Here is a 21,896-nt window from a genome sequence, read left to right on the forward strand (position 1 = left end):
TAGTTTTTTGAGGAATCTCCATACTGTTTTCCAGAGTGGCTGCACCAACTTGCATTCCCAATTTATTAGTCTTTTTTCACACACTTAAAAAGCCCTGACATTTTTATTAGTATTAAAAACACGAATTAAGTATGAACACATTTTAAATAGGGAATTAGTGCCAATTACTCCGAGCACGTGTTTCAAACAAGGCTATTTGTTGAATACTGGGGTGTAGTCCATCTAGCAGGAGCATAAAATGAAGTAGGACACTAGGATTTCAGAAGGAATTTACTCCATGGGATCGAAATCCTATCAAGTTCCTACAGTCAGCTCATTCTCCCCTTATACACATCTCCCCTGGATACGTATAAGGAAAGACGAATCAAAGTCAAAAGATTGCTTGTTGGTCATATAATCAGGACAAAGAGAATTAAAGGAACCAAGAATTTTGTGGTATCAGGACACAGAAGCCTGCAACAACTCTCACAACAGAGATGGTCGTACCAAAGACCACTTCTTTTCTACAGGGATGGTCTCCACGGGACAATGCATTACTAGATCCATGGGACCCTTGCCTCTCTGACTTTCACATGCTTTCCTGGTTGACAATCCCATGACGTCAGTATTTTTTTCATCAATCTGGTGGCCTTTGTTCAAGTTACTTCAAGTTTCCTCTGCGTTTGTGCTGGCCTGAGAGCATTCTTTCCATGGTAACTTTGCAAATCTCTTTTGTAACCTATAATGTATCCCTTTTCAAAGGTTAATTCTTCAGATCCTTTTCTTCTTTTCAAGTCCCTAAAGAAGTCTCACTTTCTAACTGCAGTGTATATTGAATAAACTTGCTTAATTAAGCAATCGGAATGTAAAAGTGAGTCTTGAAATTGTTAAAAAAGTGTGAGCTTTTGTCCAGGAATGTCTCAATTTAGGCCTATTTCCAGTTTAGCAAACTTATTATTATTATTATTATTATTATTATTATCATCATTGAGTTGCATTAAAATAAGCCAGCAGGAGTTTAGTATAAACATATTCTATCATGCCAGCTTTCTACCATTGTCCCATCTTTGTGCAATAAGAGAGTTCTTTAGGCTGAGTCATCTTTCGATCGAGAAAACAATCCGTGATAAATACTGTTTCTTTCCTGGGAAGATTTCAGATATAACATAACTAACATCTCCCTTTCAAGGGTGCTTTTCCATGGGGACAGGAATCATTAAAAAAAAGGGGGGGTGCATGAATGCTGAATGTTTTGCAACATATTTATATATTTGTGAATTGATTTGAGGGAAAAAAATATCACTCTGCCTGCTTTTTGCACTTAGAATTGTAGTCTAGCTTGCACTAAGGCAACAATTACAGTTGTTTTACCGATAAGGATTATTGAGTTAGAAATGAGTATGAGATTGAGAATACTATCTCGAAACATTTTTCTACTATAAAGTTTCATTTGGTTAAATGCTCTCTTAGTATTCTATTTCTCTTTTTTCTTTTTTTCATAATTTTTTTAGTGTTTATTTTTGATAGAGAGAGACACACAGAGTGTGAGTGGGGGATGGGCAGAAATAGAGGGAAACACAGAATCTGAAGCAGGCTTCAGGCTCTGAGCTGTCAGCACAGAGCCTGATGTGGGGTTGGAACCCATGGACCACAAGATCATGACCTGAGCCAAAGTCAGACACTCAACCAACTGAGCCACCCAGGCACCCCTGTTTCTTTCCTAGTTCATTGTTGCTCTATACCTTTGTTTCCCCAAGTTTACCATTTTAAAATTTCCATAGCCTTTTCCATTTTCATCACTGGCACTTTGGATCAGGTAAATTAGATCGCTCTCCCATTTGGTAAATTACAGTTATATGATCTGAAGTTAGTTAATATTCAATAGTTAATATTCAATATACACTAACATATCTGTTGATTTCAACATTTCTGAAAGGAAAGCCATGTTTATCTAAAACATTTTAATTTAAACATAACTCAAAAGGTAGGATTAAAAAAAGGATTTGTTTCTTCTCTCTTCTAAATTTAAAAATTACAGGTATATGGAATGACAAATCTTTAAAACCTTCAGTGTTGAACAAGGAACTTTTTGGCATTCTCATACACTTTGCCATTCTTGACTCCTGGGCCATCAAGATTTTGCTTGAGAAGTTTAATTCTGAGATATATCAGTAAGAAGCAATAGTCTTTGTTTTTAAATTAAAAAAAATATTTCAGTATAGCTGACAATGTTACATTAATTTCAAGTGTACAACATAGTGACTTGACAAGTTTATACATTATGCTATACTCATCACAAGTGTAGCTATCATCTGTTACAACACTTGTAAAATATCACTGGCTATATTCCTTATGCCGTGACTTTTATTTCTATGACTTATTCATTCCATAACTGGAAGCCTATTCTCTCCCACTTCCCTTCACCCATTTTCTCTGTTCCCTCGGGCAACCACTAGTTTGTTCTTTGTGTTTACAGGTCTGATTCCTCTTTTTGTTTGTGTATTCATTTGTTTTTTGTTTTTTTTTTTTAGATTTCACATATGATTGGCTTCATATGGTATTAGCCCTTGTCAGTCTGACTTATTTCACTTAGCATGATACCTCTAGGTCTATCCATGTTGTCCCAAATAGCACAATCTTATTTTTTAGGCTGGGCAGTATGCTGTTGTGTAAAAATACTACCTTTTTCTTATCCTTTCATCTATTTTAAGTGCTTAGGTTGCTTCCATGTCCTGCCTATTGTAAATAATGCTGCAGTAAGCATATATCGTTTTCAGTTAGTATTTTTTTCTCCTGGGTAAATGCCCAGTAGTAGAGTTATTAGATCATATGATATTTCTTTTTTTTTTTTTTTAATATTTTGAGGAAGTGCCATACTGTTTTCCAGAGTGGCTGTACTAATGTACATTCCCACCAACAGTACGTGAGGGTTCCTTTTTCTCCACATCCTCACCCACACTTGTTTATTTTTTTCCTGATTTTAGCCATTCTCACAGGTGTGAGGTGATATCTCGTTGTGGTTCTGATTTACATTTTCCTGATTATTTTTATGTGTCTGTTGGCCCTTTGTATGTTTTTGGAAGAATGTCTATTCAGGTCCTATGCCCATTTTTTAATCAGATTGTTTTTTGTTGTTGAGTTGTATGAGTTCTTTATATAGTTTGAATATCAACCCCTTATTGGATGTATCATTTACACGTATCTTCCCCCTTTCATAGATTGTCTTTTTGCTTTGTTGATGGTTTCCTTTGGTGCGCAAAAGCAAAAGCAGTAGTCTCATCAATTAACACATCCATTGCTGAAGATTTGAGATCTGGCACAATTAGAGGAAAATTAGTTGAGAAAATATATGTGAAAATCGTTTATTAACTCTTAAAGTCAAAACAAATATCAGATTAAAAAAATTATTCTAAAGGCAAAACACAGTGTTGCAGCAAGGTCTATAATGGATACATGAGCGTGAATACAAAGTGTCACTTGACGACCTTTTGGTATCATTAGAAGGGAACAGAGGTCTGGGGTGCCTAGGCGGCTTGGTGGGTTGAGTGTCCAACTCTTGATTTCAACTCAGGTTATGGTCCCAGGGTCATGGAGTCGAACTCCAGGTTGGGGTCCATGCTGAGCATGGAGCCTGTTTAGGATTCTTTCTCTCCCATGCACTCTGCTCCTCCCTTCACTCACTGGCATGTGCTCCCCCCTCCCCTCAAAAATAAATAAGCAGATCAAAAAGAAGGGAACAGAGATCAATTGCCCACCTCCTTCATTCTACAAATGTGGAAACAGAGCCAGAGGGGTGATGGTTTCACACACCTGCAAAATGTTAGGATCAGCACACTTTGATGAGCCTTGCCCCTTACACTGTAAATTCATGTTGAGAACTCCTCCAAGTGATCTTTGGATTTACCAGAGAATTAGAGATGATATTTAGGTAAAATCAAATACTGACACATTGAAATGTGTGGTTTTGTACCCCATATGTCTTAAATATGAAAGCTGAGTTAAAGAAAAATCTCAAGCTACGGAGAAAGTGAAAAAAAAAAAATCACTCATAGCCCTAAGACCCAACATTTTGTTAAATTTCGTTTCACTTGATCTTAGCCAAAAGGCCAAGAAGTGTTTGCTAAATACCATTTCAATTAAAAAGCAACATTCAGGGTACCTGGGTGTCTCAGTCTGTTGAGCTTATGACTACGGCTTAGGCCATGATCTAGTTCATGGGTTCGAGGCCCACATCGGTGTTTGTGTGACAGCACAGAGACTACTTTGTATATTCTGTCTCCTTTCTCTCTCTCTCTCTCTCTCTCTCTCTCTCTCTCTCTCTCTGTCCCCATCTCACTCACTCTCTCTCTTTCTCGCTCAAGAATAACTAAACTTTGGGGCTCCTGGGTGGCTCAGTCGGTTAAGCGTCCGACTTCAGCCAGGTCACGATCTCGCGGTCCGTGAGTTCGAGCCCCGCGTCAGGCTCTGGGCTGACGGCTCAAGGCTGGAGTCTGCTTCCGATTCTGTGTCTCCCTCTCTCTGCCCCTCCCCTGTTCATGCTCCGTCTCTCTCTGTCTCAAAAATAAATATAAATGTTAAAAAAAAATTAAAAAAAAAGAATAAATAAACTTTATTTATTTACTATTTATTTATTTATTTATTTTAAAGCAACATCCAAGGGGTATCTAGGTGGCTCAGTTGGTTAAGCATTTGACTCTTCATTTCCGCTCAGGTCATTATCTCAGGATTGGTGAGATCTGTTTGGGATTCTCTCTCTCCTTCTCTCTCTACCCCTCCCCCATTTACGATGCGCGGGTTTGCACGCTGTCTCTCAAAATAAATAAACATTTAAAACAATAACATACAAAGGGAATTATAATTTATTTGCCTACTAAAAATTGTTTAATGAAAAGTACATATTAATGGTAGGATATAAATATACTTTTATAAGAAAATATTCATTTCATAAAGAATCTTTGTTAGTGAAATTTTTCATTCTCTGGAGGTCAGAACACTTGAAAAGAGCAGAATCCACCTTTTAATCTTTAAAAGGATTTAATTTTAACCATCCTGGATGAATGAAAGCCTATTAAAAAATGAAAAGAAAAGAAAAACACCAACCAAAGAACTTTCTTTTTTTTTTTTTTTTAACGGTTTTTTTTTTTATTTTATTTTGAGACAGAGAGAGACAGAGCATGAACGGGGGAGGGGCAGAGAGAGGGGGAGACACAGAATCGGAAGCAGGCTCCAGGCTCTGAGCCATCAGCCCAGAGCCCGACGCAGGGCTCGAACTCACGACCGTGAGATCGTGACCTGAGCTGAAGTCGGACGCTTAACCGACTGAGCCACCCAGGCGCCCCCAAAGAACTTTCTTTCTTAATGATAGTATTATATATAACCTAAATTATTCATGCTGTAGTTTAAAGTCATGTATTATTATTCTTTCATTAAGAGAAATGGACAGAAGCTGAAAACCACCTTCAATTTAATAATATTCCTTTATATATTTTAAGACTTATCAAGATTCTTCTTTGTCTTTTTTAGGTCAAAGAAAACTAATTTGTTATAATTTAAATTTAGAGTCCACTATCTAATATTTAATGGATTTTCACATCTCTTCTTAGACCTGTATTCATATTAATCATGTCTCTATTTGGAGCTTAAATCTGAATATCATGCATCTGAGAAACATGAATATAATGAAATCTGTACTAATCTCTTAGACACAAAAAGAACACCTTCTGTTTATGTGTATAGCTATGTTTTGTTTCAAATTTACCACCTATACATAACTTTTTATTTACAACAACTGCCACAATTTAACAAAGTCATTTAAAACGTGGATTGTTTTTACTGGGTGTAGAATTCTTGAATTCTACAAACTTAACAGTCTTCAAGCTTATTCTGATAATGGGAAAAAATATGTTAATGGTACCAAAATAAAACTATGTAGTTTCAGCTTATTTTATAAAACTGTTTTTAGTTTTATCTTATTTTTAAATCGATTTCTACTACTCTCTAGGGTTGACAGTGATACATTAATCAATGTATTTTGTATAGCAAATACACTTTCATTTTATATGGCAGATGTGAACAATTTGTGGATCCCTACATTGATGTGTTGAGTGTGTGAAACCAAATCCAGACTCTGGAAGATTGTCATAATTAATTAATGATGTCTGTCATGGATGTACATCAGGTCATTTAGATCTTTGTGGGGGAAATTATTTATTTTTCTATTTGTTTTGCTCAAATATGTTTTATATGTATGGGGGATCAGATAGCTGGGATGTCTTAAATGGAAGCATTTAAGAAAGATATGACTTAAACCATTTTTTTAAAAGCTTGTGGAAGTGTTTCTTAATTCCTTGGAAATTTGGGTTAGTTCCTAATGTTACTATTAATTAATACAGAAGAGTTAGTTGATGTATTAGTTATCTATTGCTGTGAACTGAAGAGCTTAAAACAGCTCAGATTTATTACCTCATAGCTTCTGAGCATCAAGAGTCCAGCCATTGTTCAGCTAGGTTCTCTGGGTCCTTTGCAAGCTTGCAGCTGATGACCAAAAGGGAAAGGTGAAACATAAGGTGTCTCTGATTGGCTGGTTGAAATACTCTTACCCAGAGTAAATAATCCAGTGACATACCAATTACATTGTGTGGGTGAGGGCTTAAGAATTTTGGAGCAAACAGCTCTAAACAAAACATATCATCTGAGAGCACAGGGCTAATGGCTACCTGAAATAATGAAGAAGAAAGCTGATTAAGGGAAGTCGTGACAGACCTTTTGATTCCTTTTGGTTTCTAGAAGTTGGTTACCAAGACATCAGCCAAAGCTGTGGTCTCATCTAAGGTTGGACTGGAGAAGAAACCACGTCCTCACTCATGTGTTTGTTGGTACCATTCAGCTGCTTATGAGGGCCTCAGTTTCTTTCTGGCTGTTGGCCAGAGACTACCCTAAGTTCCTTGCCAAGTGGACCTGTCCATAGGGAAGCTCATTACTTGGCAGCTTGCTTTTTCAAAGCTAGCAAGGGAAAGAAAGTTTCTGTTCATATAATGGGAGTTACAACTCCTCTCACATAACATAATAATGCCTTTATAATTACATACATCCCATCACCTCTACCATGTTCTATTGGTGGGAAGCAAGTTATGGGTTCTGCCTACACTCCAGGGGAGTAGACTATGCAGAGGTCTGACTACTATGAGTTAGGTATCATGGGGGCTATCTCAGAGCATTGTCTGCCACAGTTGGAATGCACATATCTTTTCGGGGAACTTTCTCTTGATACGAGAAGATATTTTTATGTAGTCTGTAGATATTCTGAATTATCAGTAGTATCTCCCCTAGTCCTCTGATACCAGGGTGGGCGTGTGTGAAAGGAAACATTGAGCTAAGTGATTATATCATTAATAAGAATGGTTATGGTAAAACTGCATCCGTATCACAAGAAAGTCCATATTATAAAAAAAATAGACATGGACAATAGCCGAAATCCCAAAAATATCAAACTGTTTTTTTTTTTAATTTTTTAAAAGTTTTTTTTAATTTAATTTTGAGACAGGGAGAGAGAGAGAGACAGAGTATAAGCTGGGGAGGGGCGGAGAGAGAGGGAGGCACAGAATCCAAAGCAGGCTCCTCGCTCTGAGCTGTCTGCACAGAGCCTGATGCGGGGCTCGAACTCACGGACCATGAGATCATGACCTGAGCTGAAGTCGGCACTTAACCGACTGAGCCACCCAGGTGCCCTCAAAATGTATTTTCAGAATATAGAGTCCATGAAGAAAAAAAGAAAAAGAAAATCCTGGGACTTAAAGCATGAATAAGAGCTGTCTCTTAAAATAAATAAAGCTGTTTCTTAAATGAACAGCTCAAGCATCCAACTGCAGAATTTGCAAACCTAGATCTTAACTGCAATAAATACCACAGTTTTACTCTTCCCTTAGCATGTAACCGATCGTTAAGTCATCCTCAAGTCAATATAACCTACATTTTCACCCTCTCTCAAACTTGCAGAAGACTAGAATGTTTGCTTTGTGGGTGTGCTACTCTCCCAGGTGCTTAAAGGAATGGTATACACAAAGGAGGTGCTTTAATAAATATGTCGAACCACTTTTCAGTGAGCTTCTGGTTTCCTCCTTCCTTCCCTTGCAGAATTTTTTGCCAGATATAAGCCCAAACAATCTCTCTCTAATTTAGGTCTTCAGAAGTTTTTCTGGGGCAAACTACTCTTTAAGTTTTATATAAGCTGTTTTAGATGCAAAGCAGGATACAAATGAAAGCTAAGATATTTGGTTCATTCTCAAGGGAACAGGGTTCGTATTTAAAATAGTATCATAAAAACATACATCCTGAGAACTCAAGAGCATGGCTCATAATCCAGCCTCAATTACCCAGAGAGCATAGCGGAGATACTGGGTGGCATAAATCCAGGGGGCCGGGTTTTGCCCTGAAGTCATGACTGATTTACGAAGAATTCCTAAAAAAAAAAAAAAAAAAAAAAAAAAAAAGTCAGAATATAGGAAAATATCTGTGTCTTGTTTGTAAAAAATACAGTAATGAAGTTTTTTCATAGGACTTTGAAACTTTAAGGGATGACATTAATTACATTGGAATTGGAGATACATCCAACTACAGAAAATAGGTTTGAATAGAATGCCTTTTATAAAAAAATAAGAATTGCCTTTGTTTTCATTTTTGAGATTAAACTATGAGCTCTTGTTTGGTCTCAGAGATTCTAGCCATGATTTCATTCTAGTCACTTTAAGAATAAGGTAGAAATTTCTTTATCTGAGTCCTCAAAATAGAAATGGCTGATGCTGAGTTTACAATTCTAAAAGCCCACTGCCTGAGAAAGAGAAAGGAATATATTTAAAAGTTTCATTCTGTATCTTATCCTGACATTCCCAGTTTAATTTCTGCATGTGAATCCTTGAATATTTAGTAAGCCTTCCTTCACCTTGTGAAAACCATAATCTTCTTGAAACTGACAAACTTGGTTTAATGCCATGATGTAATAAAAACTGTAATTGAAATAATAATCCATTAACCTTGACTTGTCTCATGTAATCTTCTATAATATCATTTGCCTGTCATAAAGGTAAGATAATGCTAATTAAAGTGTACTCATTTTTAAAGCTCCACAGTGATACTTAAATCAGAAAACTATATAAAACAGTTGCTGCTCATTAATAGAGAACTTATAGTAACATATGATGAGTCTATTGATTTAGATTGTCTCCTTTTCTGTGCCATTCCTCTAGATTATTTTGCCTGATTTGTGGAGCTAGGTTTTGGTGAATTTATGTGAAATTAATTAGATATACTGTGTATATATTGCATGCTACTAAAGCTAAATATTGTATATATGAATATGTGTGGATGTATTATATATTTCCAAAATTACAGTAATGCTATTTTTATGCCTAGTGTTATGGGAATCTCGATACTGTAGATTTAATTTTAAATTCATACTGCTCTCTAGTGGGGAATGAGATCAATGCAAAATTGTTCTTGTGTTGGTACTTTATAGCACTAATTGTAGACTATTTACAACTTTGATATTGAAATGTAGAAGAATACTGTGATCTATAATTTTCTCAAAGGTGAAATGCTAGAAATGTAGTTTATCTGTTATGCATATAATGTACATCTTTAATATTTAACCATTACAGTAAAATACAATACTTTAAAAATTAGTCCTGAAAGCAGAGGAAACTTGACTATTGAATTCATTTGATTTCTTGCAGCTCATTTGGAATACCTGTATCTATATAAGTAGAGATGTAACTTATGCCATTTAAATCCCAATTCAAGGAAATGTTGACTAAAAGTTAATCCCTCATTTTTTCTACCAAGAAAATAATGGCCAATTTTCTTTCATAAATTTCAAGATTGAGGATTAGATTTTAAAATATTTACTTATTATGTTTCATATTTGATCCTAATTTCAAGAAGCAACTTTATTGAAAACTTTGATAACAATGTTTGTCATTGCTAGAATCAGCTTTCAGGTACCTCATGGCTGTTTTTTTTTTTTTTTTTCAAAGTTATTTCAAATTAAATGAGGGTTTTTAAAATCCATTTATAATATTGTCTCTGGAAATTTTATTCCAAGAAATCACGGTCCAGTCATATAGCAGTAGCATAGTATTATTTTTCTAAGTATTTTGCTTCATGAATACTTATTCAAGATCTTCACATCTTTTCTCTAATTTTTAACATGACCTTTGAAAGGTTTCTTCAGAATGATGTCTTACAGTTGCATTTGTAAGATCATATTCTCACAAATAATGATGAAGTATTTGTTATATTTTTTAGCTTCTATTTTTTACTGAGCCAGTCAATTAGTCATACAAGAATGAACTACGAACTCTATAAGAATTTGTACAGATTGTACAAAGTACAATTTCTTTTTAGGGAAATGGTCTAGAATTACATGTCTTCACCCAAAAGTACTTTTCTTTTTTTTCATGGTAAAGCAATTGAGAAAACTTTTTGACGTGTAATAAACTTTTTAGGGATTTAATATCAGTAGTTTCTTCCTTTCAGTATGATAACTTTTTTGGGTACCTGGGGGCTCAATCATGCATCTTACTCTTGACTTTGGCTCAGATTATGATCTCGCAGTTTGTGAGATCATTGGGCTGGCTCTGCACTGATGGTGCAAAATATGCTTGAGATTTTCTGTCTCCTTCTCTCTCTGCCCCTCCTGCATCACTGACTCTCTCTCTCTCTCTCTCTCTCTCTCTCTCTCTCCCTCTCTCTCTCTCTCAAAATAAATAAGCTTAAAAAATAAAAAAAAATTTAAAACAAACTTTATCTTACATTTGAATAATATTTAGACCTTTACTTTTATTTCCTCAAAGAAATTGATTTTGAAGAAATAGGCAAAATTTATCACTTGTTGTCCATGTATAAGTATTATCAAAACTCAAAGAATTAAAGCTGCTTATCAATTGAACTTGGGAGTTCTATTTTTTTTTTTTTTTTTTAGTAGCTGGCTGTTACATTATTTATCATCTGTATCACCATGGCATATCTATAGATCATATTTTTATTTATTTTCACCTAAATGACAAATAATTGCTAGATATAGGGTCATACCTAAGTTTCTAAGGGGATTTTTAGTGTTTGGTATTTGGTTGTCTCACTATTTATGGAAGCAGGTCTGTGCTAAATGTGTTCGATATTTATAAGTCCCTATCTGTTTCATTTTAAAAAAAATTCTATGACAGGAGAAGCCACTGAAAAACCAATAATATTTTAGTTTAGTTTATTGATGCCATTTACTATTGTATGATTTTATAGGTCATTTGTAAAACCCTTTTTAAAGTATGGTTTATTGTGCTCTAAACTGCCTGTTGGCAGATGTCATCTCCTGTCACTTGATATTATTGTAGAACCTTAAGTTTCTTGAAAAATTTAAAGGCTTGTCATTTTGATAAGGTAGCAGATCCAAGAATAAGAGATAAAGGCAATCATGGGCAAGAGAATGGAACCTTGCTTGTTAACTTTGAAACAAAACACTGACATCATCTTTAGAGAAAGTTTTCCACTCAATTAAATTAGGTTTGTTCATCAAATAATATACACTCCTGTAAATGCTTCTAATTTTATATTAATGGTTGTTGATTGTTGTGGTAGAGTTTAAATACTAACCAAAAATGGACTTTTGGAATTCTTAATTATATGGAGATAGGTTGGATAACACTCTGTGTGTGTGTGTGTGTGTGTGTGTGTGTGTATGTGCAAGCGTGCGTGCAAATAGCTCATTCTTAATTTTGATTGAACTAATCGTAAATAGACAAAAGGCCTCAGTTAAGGTTAAGGTGTGTTAAATTTTTCATTTAAGGGTTAGTTGGTTATTTTTTAAATTTTATTTTAGATAGAGCACAAGCAGGGGGGAAGGGCAGAGGGAGAGAGAAAGAAAATTTTAAGCAGGTGAGCTCAATCCCACAACCCTGGGGTTATGAGCCAAAATCAAGAGTCGGACGCTCAATCTATTAAGCCACCCAGGCACCTGGTTGGTTAGTTATTTAATAGGCAAATTGAATTGGAGAAAATGGCTTGGAACCATGATCCATGTTGGATTTCCCAGACTTTCCTGTCTGAATTGTATTTACCTCCCCAGTCACATGCAGTCATATGGGCCTTTCATTCAGGGATGTGAAGCCTTTACACTTTAAGTTCACACATGGTAGCTGAGAAGATAAGAGAATGTAATTTTGAGTGAATTTGAAATACAGAGTCGTGATGGTGGGCCATACATGAGGCCTTGATCCTTTTCCTCACCCTCCCAATCACACAGCTTATTTTCATGCTTGGAGATAAATGAACAAGGGATGCATAAAAGAAGAGAAGCTTCTTTCTTAGTTCCTTCCCAGACTACCAAAATTCTAAAGAAATTCCTGTTTTATGCATCAAGGAGAGAGACCAAAAAAAAAAAAAAAAAAAAAAAAAGTAGGTCCCTGACCTATTCCCAATCTAAAATAAATAATATTTTTATTTTAAAATAGTTTTAGTTTTGAATTTTTAATGCTTATTTATTTTTGAGAGAGAGAGACAGAATGTGAACTGGGGAGTGGCAGAAAGAGAGGGAGACACAGAGTCCAAAGCAGGCTCTGAGCTGTCAGCACAGAGCCTGACGTGGGGCTCAAACCCACAAACTGCAAGATCATGACCTGAGCCAAAGTTGGATGCTTAACCGACTGAATCACCCAGGCACTCCTAAAATAGTTTTAATTTTGTCGAAAAGTTGCCAAGTTAGTAGAGTTCCCATATACCCCACCCACGCAGTTTCTTTCATTGTTGACAGATTAGTATGGGTGATTTGTTACAACTAATGGGCTAATAATAATACATTAATATTAATGAAACTCCATACTTTATCTAGATTTTATTATTATTATTTTTAGCCAGTGTTATTACTCTCTTCCTGGACCCCATCCAGGATACCACCTTTCATTCAGTTTTCCTATTTCCCTTGGCTCCTCTGGGGTGTGATGATTTCTCAAACTTTCCTTATTTTTGATAACCTTGACAGTTTTCAGGAGTAAGGGTCAGGTATTTTTGTAGAATGTCTTGCATTTTGTTATTGTCTGAAATTTTCTCATGCTTGGACTTGGGTTATGTATTTTTGTGAAGAGGATATGCAGAGGTGAAATACCATTCTCAACGTGTCATATCAAAGATACTTGCTGTCACACTGACTTATCACTGTTGTTATTACATTGCTCAGGTAGTGGTTGTCAATTTTCTCCACTGTACTTTTTTCCTCTTTCTGTACTCTATTATTTGGAAGCAAGTCACTAAGTATAGCCTACACTTAAGGCATATAGAGTTATATTCCGCCCCCCCTGGGGGAGGATAACTATTTAAATTACTTGGATTACTTCTTTATAGGGGGTTTACATCTTCTTCCCGATTTACTTATTAATATCAGTATTTAGTCATCAGTGGGTACTCATTATATACTTAGAATATGAAATACTCTATACTTTGGGATGTAATCCAATAATACAATATTTAGTTGTTCCAACTTTGGTCACTGGGAGCTCCTTCATTTGGCTCTTGTGTCCATTCTCCAACTTTTGGTTAGTAATAAGTCGGGTTACACTAAACATTGGGTGCACCAGGGTTACGGACTGTCACCCTGGGGGTGGTGTGGGGAAGAAAAGATCAGCACTTTTCAGGGCAGTCTTGACACCAAAAGCTGGTGCTTTGACACAAGTGGTGACATATCAGCTTCTACCTCAGAAGGGTGTCAAGTGGGTTAACAACGTACTATAAATCAACATCAAGAACCCTCCTACCTCCCAGAAAAGTATTGTTTTCACCTGTTTTTTCAAGTTGTGCTCAGATGCATTGTCTCATATAGCTTACCAAAGATGAATTCTCTTAAGTACCCTCTTTATGTCTGTGAATCATAGGATTAATTTAAACTCTATGTCTACAAAATTTAAAACACACTCACAAGCAATTGACTAATTCCTATACTGATCATCCCCAGGATAACTCTAATCCTTAAAGCTATCACATGGTACAATCTAGATTCACATTATTGTATTAAGCCACAGAATTTCGTAGTGTCTTCATGGACAGAGGTTAGGTGGGAAAACAATGGATTAATTGATAAAATCGTTTGGGTTCCAAGCTAGTTGCATAAAGCATATGTATGACCACTGAAATTTTTCTCAATGAAACTCAAATGAGCAAAATTTCCCTTCCAGAAATGCTTTTACTATATTAGGAGTAAAAATTAGTTATGCATATTGCCTCCTATGATAGAGAGTGCCATTTGAATCATTGCTATTTTCTCGCAGATTCTATAAATGTTTTGTGATATCACACCCCAAGCACGAGAATTTATTTGGGATTTCCTTTTTTCTGGTGTTCATGCCACATGGTTAATATATCTTACTTTCTATTTCCTTTACGAGTTGTTATCCTTGCCTCTCCCCTTCCCGGTGCAAAATTGTTGACTCTGGTGACAAAGTGTTCACTTTCTCTTGTGATCTGTGAACCTCTTATGTGTAAGCAAATAAATCTCGTAGCCTTGGTAGAAAATTTCTTATCCAGTGTTTCCCCCTAATAAATTGTTGGCAGACATTCTTATTTTATGGGTCAAGGTGGAAATGTGAATCAAGGAAGAAAAGTTTTCCTTCCAAACAAATACATATATTTATTAAAAATCATGTGTCAGAGGAGCTCATGTATTGTTTGGCCTAGTTCTGACAAACCTACCATTCATCTAGTAGGATACAGATTCCTTCTTTTTTTTTTTTTTTTGGCTTATTTCTTTAAAGTACATTGATTTTTTTTTTTGTAAATAATAAATGTAGTCAGTGGTCATTATGTAAAATTTTGAAAATATGGAAAAGATGAAGGAAAAAAACAACGCTAATTTCACCATTCGTAATCAGCAACTACTTGCATTTATTCTAAGTCTTATTTGTGTTTTACATAGTTACAAACATACACGTAAATTTACATGTGTGTGTTTTCTTCATTATATAGAATTTCCCATGTTGTACATTTTTCCAATCTGCTTTATTGGCTACACGATATCACAGTAATTACATATACCATCATATATTTAATTTTTTTCATTAATTATATTTGAGATAAAAGACTGTAAAAATGTAAATCAGTTCTAGAAAAAACAGTTTTGAAACAATCTGAATACAACCTGGGGTAGACACTTAAATTGCTTTATATATATATATATATATATATATATATATATATATATATATATATATAAAATAAGAAAAGCTAGGGGTGCCTGGGTGGTTCAGTCGGTTAAGCGTCCGACTCTTGATTTCAGCTCAGGTCATGATCACATATCATGGGATTGAATCCCATTTGGGTTTCTGGGCTGACAGCATGCAGCCTGCTTGGGATTCTGTCTCTCCTTCACTCTCTGTCCCTCCTCTGCTCACAATCTTTCTCTCCCTTAAATAAATAAACATTTAAAAAAATAAGAAAATCTGATATGTTTAGTATATGTTTAGCTTTAACTAAAATTATGTAATCATTTCACAAAATCTATTTTCTTTTAAAAATGACCACTTAAATTGTATACTTAGTATTATGTAATAGGGGCTGCCTGAGTAAGCAAGATGAAACTTCCTTTTTACAATAAGATTAATATATTTTTAAGTAAATGAGTTCCCCCCAAAAGCATGGATTATATACTTAAAATCCTTTACTTCTTTTGGAAATTAGATACTTGAAAATCCTTTAAGTTTCAAGTATTAGGTATTTGGCTTGATTTAGCGGATCAATTTTGATTGTTCAAATAATCGTGGCATTTGTTATCTCATTTGCCTGATGCCAAAACACATGACCTTCTTATCATTATTAGTAACTTGAATAATGATAAGGACCATCCTCGTCTTGCATATCAGTTTATCTCCAGCACCTAGGAGATTGCCTGCCACACAGTGGGCAATTAACAAATGCATATCGGGGTGCCTGGGTGGCTTAGTCGGTTAAGCCTCCAACTTCAGTTCAGGTTATGATCTCACAGTTGGTGAGTTCAAGCCACACGTCAGGCTCTGTGCTGACAGCTCCGTGCCTGGAGCCTGCTTCAAATTCTGTGACTCCCTCACTCTCTGCCCCTCCCCAACGCATGCTCTGTCTCTCTCTCTCTCTTTCTCTCTCTCTCTCTCAAAAATAAACATTATATACATTATATACAAAAATAAACATTATATAAAATTTTTAAAAAGTGGATGTTAAAATAATTGTTTTCCTCTGCCAATATTTTCAAAGAGAGTAAAATAAATCTTTGAAGTATCTGGAAAATTAGAATGGAGAAGTCAAATCTGAGTCATAACAGTTATGCAGAGTCCCATGTAGTGAAAGCACAGAAAAATTTTAGAAAGGAGCCATTGTTTTAAGTAATTTGTAAACGAATAGTAAAATATGTATTGCAGTAGTTAATTGTTACCATCATAAGGCCAGAGGCCCTGGGATTGTCAGTGGCCCTTTTCTCTTGGATTTGAGTATACAAAGCATATATTTGTCCAAAAATAATATATTCCATTGTAATCCTTTAATAAGTTACACTTTTTGCACCCCCTGTTTATGAAGATATCTTGGGTATTCAAAATTTCTTTTGTGTTCCAGGTGTAAAATATACAATTTTAGGTATTGAAACAGTTTGAGCATTTTTGTTTGTGTAGGATGTATCCATCCAGATGTGACTTTACATAACTGGCAAGGAATATAAAAATAAGAGACTGTTATTTAGTTGAGTCTAAAGGGAAATATCCAGTATTCAAACATATGCTAGAGAACAAGATGACAAATAATTTGTGTTTTGGAGATTAGTAAAACGGAATGCTTATCCACCTATACCATTTATTTGCTCTGTGACCCTGAACAAGTTATTTAACTGATCTAAACCTTAGTTTCCTCAGCTATGAAACAGGAAATCTATAGTGCCTATTCTGTTGTTAGGATAATTGAATGAGGTCACGCCTGCTAAACCCTTGTCAGACATTTAGCACACTATTTGACATAGAAAAAACAAAGTGAAATATTTGTCATTTATATTCCATTAAAGAAGCTATCCACTTTTAGATAGTATAAAATAACCTACTGAAATGGGAGAAAGTTAAAAATGTGAATTCTTATTATCGAGAACAGTGCTCATTTGCTAACCCATTCAGTACTGTGAAAGAATCCAGAAGTCTTGGTCAGCCTATCCATAAATTTCTTTGCACCCCTAGATTTCACAAGTGCACAAGATGGAGAGAGTGAGGCTGAATTTTTACCTGATGACTTTGAAGAAAAACCAGAAAGAGAAAAGAAACATACCAATTTCACTTTGTGCAACGTTTGTAACATTCAGCTGAATTCTGCAGCTCAAGCACAAATCCACTACAATGGCAAATCACATCAAAAGAGATTAAAACAACTGAACAATGGGATGCTGAAAAATGACAATGGTAAGTTTTTCTAAAAATATATTCTTTATTTTACATCGCTGACTTAACTTATTTGTGTACCTGCAGATGTAAAGATAAAAGAGTGGGTTAATCTATTTTTAAAACCAAGATAGAACATTACATAAAAGCTTGATTGGCATACTACATTAAAATAAATAATCTTTCACAGTGTTTTGGATGAAAAGAGGAACTTTTCTTTGTTGTATATAGTTAATTGCATTAGGATTGTGATCATGACCCTGCACGGTATTTATTTGATATAGTTTGAAAAAGTCGACATTGGAGTTCCTTGATGTGTGCCTTTAATGTAGTTTTTTGGAAATGGATATCCTTTAAAAGAATAATGTTAAAGTTTTTGTTTGTTCTTGCATGTTAGGGGCTTCAATAAGTTAGTAAGATTGCAGTTTGAGAAAAATACACATCTTCTCAAGTAGGTGTTTTAACAATAAAGTACGATCTGTCACTACTTACAGATTGTTTAAATTTTCTAGGCGAAACTTATGGTTTGTTTAATCATTTTAGAATACTTTTTGATAGTGTATGTTGGTTGGATTTTGGAGTAAAGAGATTTTTAAATTAGCATAAAAATACTTTTGGAAACAAATCCAAGTTTATCGGAAAAAGCATGGAGAGGAGGTGAGGGAGAGGAGGGGTGGATTCCTTTGGAGATCTAAAACTATAGCAACAACAAAATGTTACAGTATTGTATTCTTGTTGAATGCTTTATGTTTGACAAATAAGGTATATATTTTTTTCAAATAAGGTATATTTTACCTAATTTAATGATACATAAAAATGAGACTGAATTTTCATTTGTTCCAATGTTTGACATCTTGAAGAGTTTTTAAAACAATGTTTACTTGTTTATTTTGAGAGAGAGAGAGTGAGCTGTGGGATGGGCAGAGAGAAAGGAGAGAGAGAATCCCAAGTAGGCTCTGCACTGTTAGAGCCAATGCAGGGATTGATCTTAGGAACTGTGAGATCATGACCTGAGCCGAAATTAAGAGTTGGGCGCTCAACCGACTGAGCCACCTAGGCACCACCATCATAAAGATTGTTTGATATGAATTTGTAGCTTGCTTCAAGGTTACCAAATAATGAGATGAAAAAAGTACATTTTAAAAATGGAAATTATTTGTCTTTCTTTGTGTTATATAGTATGACTAAGCTAAAATATTCTAATAGGACTCCACATTTCTCTTTCTGTTGTATGACAAAGAGTTAGTCATGGGTGTTATTGGTCAAAGACATGTAAAACGCAAAAATAGTTGTTTAGAAAAATTGAGAACTACTGAATTCTTTAGGCATAAGATGAATTGGTAAGTCATGTGTAAAATATATATTTCACAGCCTCTATTTTGAACATCTTAATCTTATACTTACATTTAGGTCAAACCTTTTTGAGCAATGGCATTCAATTCCAAGTTGTTCTTTAAGTCTGTATTGTTTGGAGATAATGGTGGCAGCTTTGGTATTTTACTTCACCTACCTTAATATTTACAAACGTCTTTTGGAGGAATAATAAATGGTATCATAGAAAGAAACGAGGACAAAAATCATGCCTGGCTTATGAACTCAAATTAGAGCCAGTCCCAGACAAAATTTAGAATACTCAAAGATTTTCAAATAGTAATACTTAGGAAGGAATACCGTCAAATTGATTATTTTAATATTTTTATCAGTGCATTTATTATGGGCTAACATTGTGGTAAAGGCTTCATGTACATTTTCCTATTTCATTTTTCGTTACAACCACAGGGAGATTGCTATTATCTTCCTCTTGTAAATGTGGAAATTAGGGATAACATTGATTAAATAGTGTGATGTCAAACTAGCGATAAAACTCAGGTTTTAGTCATTTACATACATGCGTTTCTGAAGTCTACTTGCTACCTCAGAATAAATATTCTGTAGAAACAGTGCCTTTCTTTATTCAAAGAGAAATCAGTTTAAGAGAACGTTAAAAACAATCATATTTTTCCGTATTTCCAACAATGCATTGACCAATATGGTACTTAACAAAATGATTTGCTACATTTTCTATTTATATAATGTTTTCCAAGGCTCTATCTAGTAAAGTTATTAAAAACAACCATGAATTACTGAGAATACTTGGGTTAGGTCTTATTAGTTTGGCCCGGAATTACACTTGGGAGCAGCCCTCCCCTTTATCTGCAGGTGGATCTGACTACAGGCAATCAAACTCACAACTGAGTTCTAGGACCTTACATTAATACGCAAACATATTATTTCTTAATACATATTCCCCTGTCTCCCCACTTTAAAAGTGTACTCTTTTAGACTTGTTCGTAATAAGAAAGGACCCCAATTCCAAGCCTTATGTATCTATTAATGGCTATTTCTTTGCCACACAGAAACCAAGCTTCAAATGGAAATCCTAAGAATAAAGGATCCTAGAAATTCTTAGTCAAGAACATTATCATTTTTATTTAGAGAAAGATAGGAGAATTGTTTGATTCTTCTCCTTGAATGTGCACACTTGCACATTGGCTGCTATAAACTGCTTCCATCTTTTAAAATCTTCAGTCCTGATTTCAAATGGGAATAATTAAATACAATCGTGCCAAGAAGGGAATATGACAATATAGATGCTTACCTAAATTCATCCAACCCTTGTACCTAACTGGTTTATTTTTAAGGATGCAAATAAAAATGCATAATAGACATGGAACTAATTATTATTTTCATTTGGGCTTGTCTAAGTGGAGAAAAGTATGCTTTCATTTCTGTCTTTAATATATGTAGAACATTGTATAATTATATGCCTAAAGGCATATCCTCATACACACTACAGAGAACAAGAGTGAACAAGATAGACAATCACCGTATCTAAAATTTGGTTTCTCTATTTCTGAGCAAACTGTGGCATTTCTCATGTCATCTCACTTATTAGGGAAAATGATCATCTGAAGATCACAGAGAGAAAATGTATTATGTCAATGAATTAATTAATAGGCCACTGTCTCCACCGGTAAGACCTAACTTTAATTTGTGCCAATGCTGTACTCTGAGGAAGTAGTTATATAGAGTATGTGTTTGCCACCTACCATGCACGCTGTCCTGAGTCTCCAAGGTCCCTCCTGCTGAGCTGGGAGTACTGCCTGCTTGGTTCTTCCCTAAGCATGCCCTCAGCCGAAGGGAGCTACCTCTCCTGAACTTGTCCCCTTCTTGGGGGCATCCTGCAAAAAGTCCCAGCTCCTTGCCTCAAAAGTGAGCAGATAACTCTGAAAGGCTGTTCCAGCTTCAGAGTGGTGGTTCTATCACAGTTTCCCCCCATCCCTGATTCAGTCCTGCTCTCCTTGTCCCTCACAGGTCTAGGCCCCTTGTTCAGCACTCACCCACAAAATCATCTGACTCTACTTTCCAGAAATCTAAGACACCATCAATAATTTTTGTGTCTTAATAAGTAATACACTTCATTGTGCAAAAACAACTAAACTTAACACTTTCTCCCATCTGTATTGTCTATTTGGTGCCTGTATATAATAAGCTTTGTCATAAAAAAAATGGAATGGGAACAAAAAGTGAAATAGTATTTATTGTTCCAGGTATCTTATATATATCTTCTTTTCAACTCCAATCAACACATTTGCAAAGCATGCATTATTACTTCCATTTTATAAATAAGGTAGCCAAGAATCAAAGGGACTAAGAGACTTGCCAATTAACTCTATCCATAAAGTTGCCTATGTCTCCTTTATCATCAACTTACAAATCTCCCTGGTAAATGTATATTCTGTTGTCAACACAATTATGTCATACATTTAGGTGTATTCTTATGTTTTTGAGTTATGTTATTTTTTAGAGCACTTAAGCTTACATTATTACAACAAATCTGATAATTCCTTAAATTCTCTTTACCAAATCTAACTGCTGAAAATATATTGTGGAACATTTTGAATAGGGTCATGTAAATAGGTCATTTTATACTTTATTACTATATATTCACTTGTATTCCAGAAATACATTTCTTTTTGTTGCACATTTTTTGAAGATGAGGTGAGATATGGAAGTGGTAAAAGGGCATTCTGTAGTTAAAAGGTGCTTAAATGTGTCGACTTGCTCATATTCCAGAGATTCCATGCTTCACGCTCTCTTGAAAACTATAAGCTAAAGAAATTCCAGTACAAACTGCATGGCTTACTAATGTTCTCTTTGGAAAACATCTCTAATTTTGTATTTACTCAGAAATTAAGTTTTGCGAATAACTATTATTTTTCTGATGATAAAAATAAGATTTTCCCATCTGGGCTATTCATAAATATACAAATTGAAATAAAAATTGCCAGGAGTCCTACAAAGGTAATTTCTTCTAAATTCTCACAGTTCTATCAGGTATGCAAATAAATACGAGTAAGCAATATTAGATGTACAATATTATATGTATTATAATATGATGGTGTTTGCGTACCACTACCTTCTTATGAATGCATATTTTAAAATTACCCTAAAGAAATT

At 34.9% G+C, this 21,896-nt stretch overlaps 1 protein-coding gene across 1 annotated transcript in view; it reads left to right on the top strand.

Annotated features, from left to right (window-relative positions):
* Positions 1-21,896, top strand: part of ZNF385D (zinc finger protein 385D) — a 909,549-nt gene that overhangs the window by 204,466 nt on the left and 683,187 nt on the right. The window contains exon 2 of the mRNA XM_086674198.1: positions 17,199-17,417. Coding sequence (XP_086530324.1) covers positions 17,199-17,417 — 219 coding nt within the window. The remainder of the gene's footprint in view (positions 1-17,198; positions 17,418-21,896) is intronic.

Source organism: Puma concolor, chromosome C2 (genome assembly GCF_028749965.1).
Source record: "Puma concolor isolate L17-30 chromosome C2, mPumCon1.1.hap2, whole genome shotgun sequence".
In the NCBI taxonomy this organism is placed as follows: Eukaryota; Metazoa; Chordata; class Mammalia; order Carnivora; family Felidae; genus Puma; species Puma concolor.